The 13,996-nt window shown below is 39.2% G+C and overlaps 1 protein-coding gene across 4 annotated transcripts in view; it reads left to right on the top strand.

The window, feature by feature from the left end:
* Window positions 1-5,195: 5,195 nt before the first annotated feature.
* The window catches only part of KAT6A (lysine acetyltransferase 6A), a 146,863-nt gene continuing 138,062 nt past the window's right edge, over window positions 5,196-13,996 (top strand). Inside the window, exons 1-4 of one of the 4 annotated variants that reach the window (XM_074287349.1) lie at window positions 5,221-5,314; window positions 7,545-7,638; window positions 7,740-7,782; window positions 7,902-8,841. In XM_074287349.1, coding sequence (XP_074143450.1) covers window positions 8,242-8,841 — 600 coding nt within the window. In that variant the 5' untranslated portion in view covers window positions 5,221-5,314; window positions 7,545-7,638; window positions 7,740-7,782; window positions 7,902-8,241. Of the gene's footprint in view, window positions 5,315-7,544; window positions 7,639-7,739; window positions 7,783-7,901; window positions 8,842-13,996 lie in introns of all 4 variants that reach the window. The other 3 variants (XM_074287348.1, XM_074287347.1, XM_074287350.1) reach the window with 3 other exon arrangements.

Here is a 13,996-nt window from a genome sequence, read left to right as displayed (position 1 = left end):
ATGTAAGCTCATAATATATAGAATGTAGAAGTAGGTAGAGCAAAATCTCCAGTTTTTTCTTAGAGCAGTGGTTCTCAAAGTGTGATCCATAGAATCTTGGAGGGGAAGGTCTCTGAAACCATTTCAGAGGGTCTAATAAATTCAAAAGTAGTTTTTATTTCTAATATGATAAATATCTATAAATATAACTCACATTAAAAAATTCTTTGGACAGATTCTCAATAATTTTTAATAGTAAAAAGATACTTAGAACAAAAGTTTGAGAACCATTGTCTTAGAAGACTTGTACATTCCAATTTATACCATAATTAACTATCCTAGTCATCATCCTTAAAATCAACAGTGAACATTTCTTGAGGCTATGTAGAAGTCATTGTAAGGCCTTGGGGATTTAAAAAAGCATATCTATAACACAGTTCCTGTTGAGAGAATAACAAAATTTAGTTGAGAGACAATGTCTACAATATATGGTAGTATGTATTAAATGCAAGGTAAGTGGTAAAGACAATAAATGCTTGTGGAATTCAATGGAAGAAATGATAAATCATGCCTTGGGCAGTCAAAAAAATCTCCAAAGAAAAGCTGCTGTGATTTGGGCCTTAAAGGATGGATAGAACTAAGAAAGGTATGGTGACAGTAAAAGAAATGGTTGTAGCCTAGAAGTCTAAATGTACTGCCAGGATTTAGTGAGTACCTATTGAGTTCTTAGCTCCATGTTAGTTTGGAAGGAATTAAAGATGTTTTAGATTGAAAACTGGTTCTGGAGTTAGGAAAATATGAGTTTGAATCCTCATTGAGGATCACACAGCTATTATGTACAGGCATATTTTCTCAGCTTTATTTTCCCAATATATAAAGTGGGCATAATAATAGCACTAAATCACAGGAATATTGCTAGGGTCAAATGAGATAATATATGTTTATTATTTTGCAACCTTAAAATGTATATACATGTCAGTTATCATTATTAATACTTTTAGAGATGTAACAAAAGTATAAGACATTCTCTCAAGTACTGTGAATGTACTGAGAATGCAAAAAAAGGGGGAAAATAGTTCTTGCTCTCCAGAAGCTCTTAATTTAATACAAAAGATAACATGTAAATAACTATGTACAGATAAGATATACAAAGGTTGGTGTGAGATTATCAATAGAAGGAAGATGTGAATATTAAGGTAGATCAGGAGAGGCTTCTTGTAGAAGGTAGAATTTTGGCTGGGATATGAAGGAAGAGAAACCAGGATACAGAGATTAGGAAGAAGAGAATTCCAGGCATAGGGAACTGGTAGAAAAAATACATATAGTTATGAGATGTATGTGAGGAACAGCAAGGAACCCAATGGCACTGGATTGAAGAGTTTCTGGGCTAGAGTAGGGAACTAAGATATATAAGAAAGGCTATCCTGGAGACAGCTTTAATGAGAGAGCCAACTGTTCCATTTTTAGCACCAGCAATTACATCTCAGAGATTATCATAAATCAAGGTTTGATTTATTGTTTTTTGATTTCATAGACTTAAGAAAGTTTTAATAATATAGATTAAACATAAAAGTGTATATGCATATATTTCCCCCCCTAGAAAGATAGGTTGTTAAACATTTACCCCAACATGGTGGTATTGTTCTTTAAACAGTGCTTGAGCTTAGAAAGAATATGGTAGAAGGTTTAAGAAATCACCAGTAGATTAGAGGCCTGGGAACTGTAGGCTAATAATAACTGGCATTTATATAGCGATTTCAGTTTTGAAAAATCTTTACATCCATTATCTCATTTGAGACTTACAACATCCATGAGTATAAGAATACTAGAAAAGTTATGAGAGGGCCAGGTTATATAAAGGGCTGTTAATGCTGGACGGTTTTCTATTTGATCCTGGAGGTGAGAGCACTACTGGAATTTATGAAGTAGAAGAGAGATAACATGGTCACATATATGTTTTAGGAAGCTAATTTTGACAGTTGAGTGGAAGATGGACTGGAGTAGGGAGAAACTGGGGCAGTGAGACCAAGGGGAGGAAGGTCTACATGACAGTGGTGATAGTATCAGAGGAAAAAAGAGGCATAATGTGAGAGACATTTCAAAGAATTGACAAGATTTGGCAACAGGTTTGACATGGAAAGATGAGGGAGAAGAGGAGCTGAAGATGACACCTTTTGAGCCTGAGCGACTGGGAAGATGGTGGTACCCCCAACAGTAACAGGAAAATGAATTTAGGTGGAAAGATGATGTATATAACACCCAGAGAGGAAACTAGTACAGGTTAAACTGGGCTTGGGCTCCAGATGCTTGTATCTCCTACAGTACAGGAAATACTTTCTCTTAACCTTTTCCTTCAAGGTTGAACAGGTTGTGCTCCTCTTCCAACTGCATCTGGAAGTGATGCCTTATTCAGGTTGAGTTGCCTAGCCTGGGAACCTCAAGCCAGACTCACAGGTTAGTGTGAAATCAGTGTGGAAGGTGGTTTGCTTCTGACCTCACTAAACCTCTGAAACCTGAGTAAACTCAATTCTGGTTCTTTCTAATAACTGTTTTCTATTCTCCCTTCATTCATTCAACAAGTATTGATGAAGTAATAACTCTGATTCTTCCTAACAACTATTTTCTACTCTTCATTCATTCAAGAAGTACTGATGAAGCAACTACTATGTATTAAGCATAGGGGAAACAAGAGACTATAATTAATTAGGAGTCCCCGAGGTGTTCACATTCTAGGGCAGCAGTGGGGAAGAAACATATATAGAGAAAATTAAATGTAAAAAACATCAAAAGTTAAAGGGAGGAGGGCTTTAGTCACTGTGGGTTCTGGAAGGCTTTCTTTAGGAAGTAATACTTGAGTTGATTTTTGAGGGAATTGAGGATTGATCCTTTGGAGCTATAGTGAGCATGGAGTGCTTTCTAATTATGAAGCATAAGAGTCTTTGCAAAAGAGCAGGTGTCCTGGGGCTGGCAAGCAGTCCAGCTTGGTGAGAACCTAGAGTGGCAGAGTGATTGATGGGGAAGGAGAATGACCTTCTATTTTGGAGCAGTGGAAAGATCCTGGGTTTTGTGGGAGGATCTGAATTTGAATTCTGACTTTGCCACTCCCTGGCTTTGAGCCTCTGACATGCTCTCTGGGCCTTGGTGCTCTCATCTTTAAAGTGGGAAAGGTAGAGGAGATGGCCTCAGAGTTCCTTTCAGCTTTAAATCAATGATGCCAGACTGGTAAAAATCTAGCATCTTACTTCTTCTTCTTCTTCTTTTTTTTTAAATGTAGATTTTTATTTATCAGATATATGCATGGTAATTTTACAGCATTGACAATTGCCAAGCCTTTTGTTCCAATTTTTTCCCTCCTTCCCTTCACCCCTTCCCCCAGAGGGCAGGTTGACCAATACACGTTGAATATAGCACCTAACTTCTTTCTGCAATTTAGCTTTCTCCTAAAGACTCTTGGCACTTTCATGATGGACTTGCTCTGTCTATCACATTCCCTGACACTTAGGTCCTCCAGCAGTCAGTGGGCTTTCCCCCCTTTTCCCTGACCCACTGCCATTCTACAGTCTTTCAGATCCTTCCTCTTCCACCAGCACTCAGGAAACCTCTTTCAAACTTCACAATTAATTCCAATCTGCACAGACCTTGATTGTTGCAGTCTGTGGATTTCCAAGTCACTCTTCCTTTTTCCCAATAAATTCAATCTCTAGCTCATGGGTGGCTCCATTACATAATCCTTGCCTCCCAATTCTCCAGCCTCCTGAAACCCATTCACTACCTCTGCACCTGTTTATCACTACTAGAGATGAATTAACCTACCTTAGAACATTTCTCTCTTTCAGACACACACACAGACACAGACACACACAGAGACACAGACACACAGACACACTCTCTCTCTCGCTGGCTTCTCCCTCCCAGCTGAAATCCCAGAGTTTCTGGTTACGACTGTAACAGTAGCTGGCTGTTACAGACCGCTTTGTAATTGCAAGTGGCTTTACTGACTCCTCACTTGATACATTCCTGTGAGCTGTGGAGCCGCAAGTTACACTATCCTTACTTTCCAGACGAGGAGCCCCGATCTCAAATGCGGCTTCCCCTCAAGTAAGGGACTTGCTCAAGGTCACATAGCTAAGCCACCGGGAAACGGTAAGTAAGTCCTGGCTTTAAGACACCCAAGTCCAAGGGAGTTTTTTACGTACCCATGTAAGAGGCTTCTTGTTAAGGAAATTGCCGTCAATGGCAAGGCTGAGACACGTACAGAAGCCGTTGCAATAGAAAGTGGGATGTGTAAGGTGCCGCACCTCACAGACCCAGGTGAGCATGAGAAGTAGGGGCAAAGTGCTTGGGGGAAAGGGGCTCAGAGCGGGGAGAGACCAGCTCGCCAGGAGGGGAGTGGCACTGGGACGGGACCTGAAGGAACCGGGAGGAAGATCCGTTCCCAGAGTCCTGACAAAGAAAAACATGTGAGCCAGCTGTGGAGAAGTGAGCAGAGACCCAGGGTGGAGGGCACAAGGCCAGGTAAAGTTAGAGCTTGAATGAAAAAAACAAAAACAAAAAACCACGGGTTTTGAAGCACGGGATTACTTTCTGGTCCTGGCTAGCTGACACTTTAAGGAAGGCACGTGAGATGGGGTCTCAGTTTCCTCATCTGTAAAATGGGGATGCTAACATTTGCATCTTCATTTTCAAAGAGCAGTGAGGAAAGCATTTTGCAAATGAGTTTGTGGTTGAATAGCTACGGGGCTGCCTCCAGTGACACTGAAGTAAATCCAACCCCCAATGCCTCAGTTTCCCCATCTGTTAAATAAGAGATAAATCAGCTCTTTCTTTTTCTTAGCCCCTGCACCACCTAAAGGAGCTCTTGGAGGTAGGAAAGAGCTTCTAATTGTTGGTCTCCCACCTCACGAAGTCCTCCTCCCACTTTGGCTTTGGCCTTTTGTACCGGCCTCACGTGACCCTCTAGGCGGCTGTTTCCCCCCCCTACTCTCTTCCCACCACCCCCCGCCACGCCCCGCCCTCTGGCCCTTCCCCCCGCGAGGCGCCTTCGCCCTCCCGGCTCTTCCGGCTCCCGGGCCTCTCCCCCACTCTGGCGCTCACCCTACCTCCCTCCTCCCTCTCCGCTGCCTTTCCGGCTCTTCCCACTCTCTACCCCCGCCCCCCGTCCCCTCCACGACCGCCGTTCCCTCGCGACCGTCTCCCTCCCCCCGCGGCTGTTCCGCCGCCCCGCCTCCCCTCCCCCCGCCCCAAGCTCACTGTCTCCAAGATGGCGGCCGTGTCAGTTTGGGGCATCTCCGCCGTCCGGCCTGGGGCCCCGGGATCCAGGCTCTTCACCGCCTCGGTAAGTAGCTGTGGAGGCACCCGGTGCCGCCTTCCGCCGCCGAGTCCACGGCTGAGCTGCCTCGGGAGCCACCTGGCCGCCCCTGGGGTCCGCGGGCGGCTGCAGGCCCCGTCGCGGCCTGCGCCGCCTCCCGCTGCTCTGCGCCAGGCCTCGGGCCGGGGCGCCGCGGCCGCCCCCTCGCGCCGAGCCGGCGCCCGGCTTCCCCTGCCGCTTCTCCGCGCGCCGGGCTGCCTGCGCCTGGTCCAGGCCCCGGCTCCAGCCCCGCGCTCCCCGGGCCCTCCGCCCTGCCACCCGCCGGCCGGGCCCGGGTCCCGGTCCCAGGCCCGGGGAAAGGAAGAGAACGAGCGAGCGGGCGGGCGGCGCAGGCCTTGGAGTCGCAGGCTGGGCTGGGCTACCCCGGGGATCCCGCTCCTCCGGCCCTGCCTCCGCCTTCTCTCACCTCCCGCCAGCCGACGGAGCCCCGGAGTCCCCTGTCCGGGCCCGACGCCCGGCACCGGCACGGCCGGGATCGTCCGGGGACGGGGCCCCGGTAGCGGGGGGCGGGTGACAGGCGGGCGGGTGTTGTGGTGCGGAGGAGGCAGCACGTGTGTTGTGGTGTCTGTCGGGCTGTCAGTCCGGGTCCGTGCGGGTGGCGGGGGCGACGGGCAGGGGCTGCCTGTCAACGCCGAGCTCGGGCTTGGAGAGGAACTGTCCGACCTGTCAGCCCTCCCTGAAGCCCGGGCATCCCCTGGCCCGAAAGGCGCAGCCGGGCTCCGGCGTGCGCGGGGCTCGGGAGCTCCGGAGGTGCTGGGCTCGGGAGATGCTGCTCCACGTGATTTCATTGTTAACTTACTCCTCTGTTTCTGTTTTGACCTGATGGGAAGGGCGGAATGACTCGTTAGCAAGAAGCGGGGCTTGCCTTTTAAAGTTTGTAAAGTTGTCGTCCCTCTTTCTTTAAAAAGTGGGGGTGAGGGGGAGGGACTGCGAGTGATGATGCTCTTCCAGGTAAAGTGCTACACTTTCAGATGTACGGGCATCAAGTTTTGAGACGCTGCATCCAGAAGGCATGGGAGCGAAGGAAAACCCTTGTTGGAAGATTGAGGAGTTGTCACTCATTGGCTTACCTGAATGGTTCATTAGCAGGCAAATCCCAGTTTCTTAAAATCAGTCTGAAGCATCGTTATGCTAATTCTAACATATACATAATCAAATTTACTGAATTGATCCAGTTTAAAAAAAATTTTTTCCCTTACCGAAATGACAAGCATCTATCTTTGAGGAAAAAAAAAATCTTGTTAGGTTCAGGAGAACTAAATACTTTTTCTACTTACTTGTATGTCATTACTTTGTCTTTTGGAGGTAATCATTTGTCTCCTTTTAACTTTAATGTCTTAATTAAGAATAGTTGCTGAAGATCCTTTTTTTTCTGTTTATATTTACAGTGTCATTTATAAGTGCTTGATGAGACGTTAAAGTAATACTAGTTTAAGTATCAGCTTTAAGTAAAACACTTTTTAGGTGATGTCAACTTAGATTTGAAATGTATTATTATTATTTACCATTTTCAAAATGTTAGCAAGAAAAGAATAACAAAATTTGACTCACTAGAGGCAGTTTTGGCATGTTTTTAATCTGTTAGTTAAGGACATGTTTCTGTCTGGACAACAGCCTGAGAATCTTGAGGTCATATTTGTGTGACTTCTCCCTCCTTTATTATATGTTAAAACCAGTCATTAAATTTTTTTCTGTGCTCTACAGTTGACATGGAGGTGATTTGCTAGTCTTATCACTGCTATTTCTTTGATCCTGGACAAGTCCTTTAAAACCTCTGAATTTTATTTGCAAACTAGATGCTAATATTTTCCTTTTGATAACTAGTGGGTCATGTTTAGCTGATGGTTCATAGTGTGTGAGTTTTTATAGAAGTTCAGGATAAATTAAATTATTGCTTGCAAAGTATTTTAAGCATCCAAAAATAGTAAAATAAAACAACAAAATAACTTTTTTGTTTTGGCTTTTATTACTTTATTTGAGTTGTCTAGTATATTTTGTTGCTTCCATTTAGGACTCATAATAGTAACGTACTTGAAACAAGATTTGAATTTACACGTAAATTGTGTTTCCTTTTTTTTTAATATGTGAAGTAATAAGGTTTTTAAAGTTTGATTTTATATTAATTGAGTGATATGACCAGTCTAAAAATTCTGGAATTCTTTTGGAGATGGAAGATTCACTGTTGATTTCATTGCAGGATTCTTTCCACTAAATCTGTCCATTTGCTGAAGTATCGAATGTTTTCTTGGGGGAAGATATCAAGGAGCAGCTCAGTTGCAATTCACAGACTGGTGAGCAAGGGTTGTAGAAGATAGCTTAGCTGGCACCCTTCACGGAATTCTGAATTCATTGATTGTTTTCAAACTGTTATTACCTTTTTGTTGGTGTTTAGGACTGATTTGGAACATTTTTACTGGAAACATCTTCTTTATAAGGTATCAACACTGGGTTAGACACATAAGTGCTTATTAAATTATCTATATCTCTATGTTTAGATATATGTGTATATTTTGGGGCAGATTGACATGAAACTGACGTTTTGATTTTCTTTCAGGTGTAAGGTACACATTTTTCTCATGTGAGTCTGGACATCAAAAGGAGCTGTGAGATGATCTGATTTCTGTGCACCTTTTGAGGAAAACCCTATCTCTGCAGTGCTCTTTAGGAATCTATTGGGAAATATGCAGACATTTCAAACATTACATTGGTTTGGTTTTTAAATTAGAAGCGGAAAAGTGTTCTTGTTTCTGAAAGGAGGAGGGATTCAGGCCAGAAAACTGTATGCTATGGTTAACTGGTTCCCAGCCTCCGAGAATCTTTTTTTCCATGGTGTGAAACATATTCAGCATCAGGATAAGGGATAACGACTCTATGGATATACAGAATTCTTCACCATGGTAAAACTCGCTAACCCGCTGTATACGGAGTGGATTTTGGAGGCGATCAAAAAAGTGAAGAAGCAAAAACAGCGTCCTTCAGAAGAGAGGATATGCAATGCCGTGTCTTCGTCCCATGGCTTGGACCGGAAAACTGTTTTAGAGCAATTGGAGTTGAGTGTTAAAGATGGAACAATTTTAAAAGTCTCAAATAAAGGACTCAATTCCTACAAAGATCCTGATAATCCTGGGCGAATAGCACTTCCTAAACCTCGGAACCTTGGAAAGTTGGATGGCAAACAAAATGTGGATTGGAATAAACTTATCAAACGGGCAGTTGAAGGCTTGGCCGAATCCAGCGGTTCAACCTTGAAGAACATTGAACGTTTTTTGAAAGGTCAGAAAGATGTGTCTGCATTGTTTGGGGGCAGTGCTGCCTCTGTCTTTCACCAGCAGTTACGATTGGCTGTCAAACGTGCCGTTGGCCACGGCAGACTACTTAAAGATGGACCTCTTTATCGGCTCAACACTAAAGCGGCCAATGTGGATGGGAAAGAGAGTTGTGAGTCTCTTTCCTGTCTACCTCCTGTGTCTCTCCTTCCTCATGAAAAGGATAAGGTAAGTGTCATGTGCCTTAGCATTCTTTTATAGAGGGTAAAATAAGAAGATGCAAATAACACCATAACTGGCCTAGTGTGTTTTTGTGCAACATTGGGATTTGGGATCTTTTTTTGCAGTTATTAATGCTGTGTTTTATTTCTTTTGGGTAAGTTTAGTATGAGATCATTAATAGATAATAATTTATTTTCTCATATTTGGAAATACTTCATTTTATGCTTCAGTTGGGGAATAATGATGATAATACGATTCTGCCTAAAATGCATATTTTTCAGGATATTTAGCGTGTCATTAAAAAGGAACAAAACTTTAAAACTTCTGACAAGTAGTACTTCGGATCTATTTTGATATGGAAGATGACCTGCTGATCATTGGATACCAGAGAGTAAAGGAATTCCAAATTTGAATCCTATGTTGAGTGTCATGTTTATACTGAAATTGTGATTGACTTTCATGGCAAAGAGTAGTATCTAATGAAATTTGCCTTTTAGTCACATGACAGTTTTCAGTGTCACATCTTTGTAAGTGTTCTGGTCCCTTTATCATGGACTGTCTTGCTGTTTTAGTATGTTTTCCTTATCCTGATTTAATGGATTTTTAGCATATGAAATAGTTAAACATTTTAGTGATTTTGAGTTGCAGTGGAAATGTATTTTTTTTTTTTTTTGTTTGTTTGTTTTTTAGCATAGACTTTGCATTTTACATTAGAGTAACTGAAAATATATCTTCTTTGGGTAAATTATATTTGTGAAAATTTCAAGGATAACAATGTAGGGGTGATTTGAATTTGTTTCCTCAACTATGTGTGTTTTATTTATTTTATTAATAGCTTCACAAACTGAAATTGGCTTTTAGAATTCCCACATAACAAAGATTAGTATAAAATTAGTATATTAGGATTGTAAGTTTCTCTTTTACTTAAAATCTTGGATACTACTTCTAAGATCATTAAGTTAAAAACAAAAAGTAGAAAAATATCTAAATTTGACCTAAATTCATGCCAGGTATTATGGCCCACCATATGCAGACTTTTAAAAAGCTATTGAAAGGTTCTTTTGTTGATTAAGCAGAATTTATTTTAAAAATTTCCATTTAATCCTATATAGAAGTGGCACCATTATTTTTGTCTCATTATTTTGTTTTATTCATTATTTTTTTTTTTACTGAAATTAGCCTCAAAAATTAATCTAGTTCAGTCAAATATAAAAATACTAAGTATCCTAGTCATAATATTATTCATCATTTGAACACATGTTGAACATGTGGTAAAAATTCAAGGTGAGCAAAGAATTGAAATATTTGATTCCATATTTCAAGAACTTTACCTGTAAGAAGCATAGTCAGACTTGAGAATTGAAGGCAAAATTTAGATGAAGGAAATTTTGAATACTACTATTTTTGTTGAGTGAAGTAATTGATATGTAATCTGTAGTTTGTCCATGTTAATTTTTCATTCTATGTTTAAATATGATTTATTTTGTTAATATAAGCAACTAGTTAATGTAGATTAAATGGTGTTTATCCTATGAATGAAGATTTGTAATCCAAAGGTTAAATAAAGCTAGAAGAGACTATACAGATTATCTAATTCAACTTCCTTATTTTTTAGTTGAGGAACTGTGTCCCTTAGCCCTTAGTTAACTAGGAACAAAATTGGGACCAGACACCAGTTTTGTTTTATTATTTTACTCATTCCACTACATCCTTCTCTAGGTATTTCATAGATGAAGAAACTGCAACAACCAAGATGTTGATAGGATCAAAATTCTTAGAGATTTATTTTTGTAACTTGCTCAGGATGAAGCCTCCAAAATCCTGAATTCGTCCCAAATTCTAGGAACCAGCAGGACTACCTACATGCAAAATAAAAAACTTTAAAAGTTCATTATTGAAGACTGTATGATTCTTGAGGGCAGGGACTGTCATTTTTTCATCCTTGTATTCCCAGTTCCTCATATACTTCCTTCCATGTGGTGGGAAACTCTTAATAATTGTCTATTGAATTAAATTATCTGGAGTGCTCTTCTCAAGGGAAATGTTCCATCAACTTAAGTTTATGTGATTTGAGTGCCTTTCTCTTAAATCATTGTATTGCTGAGAGAGCATTTAAAATCTCACAGGACGTGGCTTTGATTTCTGGCTCTTATCTTTTTTGGCTGAAGAACCTTAATCAAGTCACTTAAGTTTTCTGAGCCAGATTTTCTTCAGTTGTAAAATGGAAATGATAATTCTTGTACTACTACCTACGTCATAGGGTTGTTGCTAAGCAATTGTTTTGTAAATCTTAAAAGTGCTATACAAATATGAGATATGGCTCTGTTAACTTGGTATGTAAGATTTATATTCATGTGGTTGAGCAAGACGTGTTAGTGCTTTTTCATATCACTTTAACATATTAAATTCTGAGTTGATAAGAGTTTGGACATGAAAAAAATGTTCCAAGTCAGGTAGGTTTTTGTATATGCATGCAGGTCACTGAAAAACTAATCATGGGATGGGCTATCTAAGAAATTTTGATTAAAGATATCTTTGACATAAGGTAGTACTTGGGAAACATCCTCATATTTTTGATAATGAATTTCTTGAATAAAATTTTCTTAAAGTTTCATTCTAAAACATAATGCAAAGTACTGTAGAGACTGGGTCCCCTTCTTCCCCTCAGCAGATCCATTTTCCCACTTTTTCTCCTATTATTGTATCTGTTTTTCTTCTTTTTTGAAGTACTGTTTTACAAAACTGTTTGGGGCTCTCTTAAGAACCAAACAGTGAACTCTAAAAAATTATTTTATGGTATGGAAAAAGAAAAGCATAAATGGGCAATGGTTGGAGTTAAAAACAAGGTGCTGCCTTCTCTGGAATAATACTACATTATATCAACTAGAGAATAGTATGGGATAATAAAGTTAAACACAAGAATCATTCCAGTCTTCCTGATAGTTATGCAGAATAACCTTTTTTTCTATTCCATATAAGAGTAATATCTAAAAATTCTGCTAATAATTTGAAATGTATTAAGCTGTTTGGGTTAACAGAGAGTATTTAAATTGAATGTGTAATTTCTGGGCAGCAGAATAATTTTTTTTCCCCTGAAAGGTCACTGTTGAGAAAAATTTCTTATTTTAAGTAATTTTTAGAATTCAGGGCTTTTAAAATCATGTTGATAAATAAATAAGAACTTGTTTGACAGTTAAAGAGTGATGTATATATTTTAGGAAGAAATCTTCTGAACCAGCTTTTGAGATTGATAATACATGATAAGTTCATAGTTATTCTGTGTACTCCTTACTACAGGATAATATTAACTGATAACTTACCTGTAAACTGGTAAATCCATCCCTTTGATAAGCCATTTATATTTTCTTTTCCTTTCTTTTTCTGTATTAAGTTGCAAAATTAGGGTTATGTTTAATCTTCATGAAATTTTATATTTGAACATCTTCCTTTGAAGATCATTTTTGCACAATAGGTTTTTTTTGGGGGGGATTGTTTTTTACAGCGTTAAATTTGGGGGATTTGGAAAACATGATTTTAGTAAAAGACCTTTATTTGATACCCAATTTTTTTTTCTTATTGTGGAGAACCTAGATTGTTTGGCCTTTAGGTTGTTTTTGTTTCTCTTTTTGTTTCTTTCTTTCTTTTTTTGTTGTTGAAGCAATTGGGGTTAAATGACTTGCCCAGGGTCACACAGCTAGGAAGTGTTAGGTGTCAGATCCACATTTGAACTCAGGTCCTCCTTTAAGGGCTGGTATTCTATCCACTGTGCTGCTTAGCTGCCCCCTAGTTCTCTTTTTCTTGAACAAGTTCATCTTCTATTATTAAAAAGGCACATTCTCCTAAACAATGTATACTTAAGATAAACAATCAAATTTCTTTTTGTCTTCTGTATTTATAGAGTACTCACTTTATAAATAAAATTACTAATATGCATGGAGGAGACTAGGAGTGAAATTTTGTCCAAGTGTGTGGTGTACAAGAAAGAGTATTAATACATTTGAAATCAGCAAACTTGATTTCTACTCCTGGCTCAGTGTCTCATCTGAGTTACTTTTGGTATTTCAATTCATGTATATATTTTTAATAGTACTTCAAGTTTTACAATTCTTTCCCTTTCTGAGAGGTAGATGGCATATAAGTTTTATCATCTTGATGAGGAAGATGAGGCTTAGAAAAGCTAAATAACTTGCCTATACATGACCACAAAGTTATTTTTAATGTTGAAAACTCAAGTCACCTTGTATATCCAGTGCTTGATTTTCTTCATTATGTTGCCTTTATTTTTATTTTAAATTTTTTTCATAGTACTTTGTGTATATACATATATACATGTTATCCATGTACATTCTTTTTTTTTTTTTTTAACATATTTTCATATGAGTTATTTTTGCCTTTATACTTAACATTTCTGAGTTTTCGTTTCCTTATCTTTAAAATGAGTTGGACTGGAATCATCTCCAAGTCTTTCCATTGCTAAAATCCTATGATCCCAGATTTCTTTGGCTTTACTAAGAAAAATCCATCATCTTAGAAATTTAAAAATGAACATTGAAAGGGGCATAAAATTGCAAATACCACACATTTACTTGACTTGATTTTCTTACAGGCAGTTGGTTACCTTGTCTGTTAGTATTTTTCATTGTTCTCCATCTAAACCACCAAAATCTTTAGATATGGGCCTGATCTTTTACTATTTAGAGTTGGTTTTAAGAATTTTCTAGGAATATAAATTTACCTGAAATTTATAGTGCAGCAGTAAAAATACATCTTTGCTTTAGTTCAAAGATGTGAAAATTAAAAGGTTGACAGATTTTTGTGATTTTAATTGTGAAATAAAGTCTTTCCACAGTATAACTTGAGCACAATATCAAATAGAATGTTTTTTCCCCTTTATCAAAAATAATGATAATAATAATTAGCTAGAATGATAAAAAAAATTTGGACTCTATACTACTGAGAAATGAATAGTTGCCTACCTTATTCCTGTTGATCATGATTATTAGTTGTCTTTAATATTATGGGATACTGAATGGACTTCATTTTTTGGGAGGAGAATTTCACTAGTTGGGAATTACAGGAATAGGCATTCTGATGCTGATATATTGGGGAACTTTAATCTACTTGGTTTTTCTGAGCTGGTTTGGTTTTCCTTACCTTAGGC

The sequence above is a fragment of the Sminthopsis crassicaudata genome, chromosome 2 (genome assembly GCF_048593235.1).
Source record: "Sminthopsis crassicaudata isolate SCR6 chromosome 2, ASM4859323v1, whole genome shotgun sequence".
In the NCBI taxonomy this organism is placed as follows: domain Eukaryota; kingdom Metazoa; phylum Chordata; class Mammalia; order Dasyuromorphia; family Dasyuridae; genus Sminthopsis; species Sminthopsis crassicaudata.
Note: the sequence above shows the minus strand (reverse complement) of the source record. Positions and strands in the feature narration are given on the sequence as shown.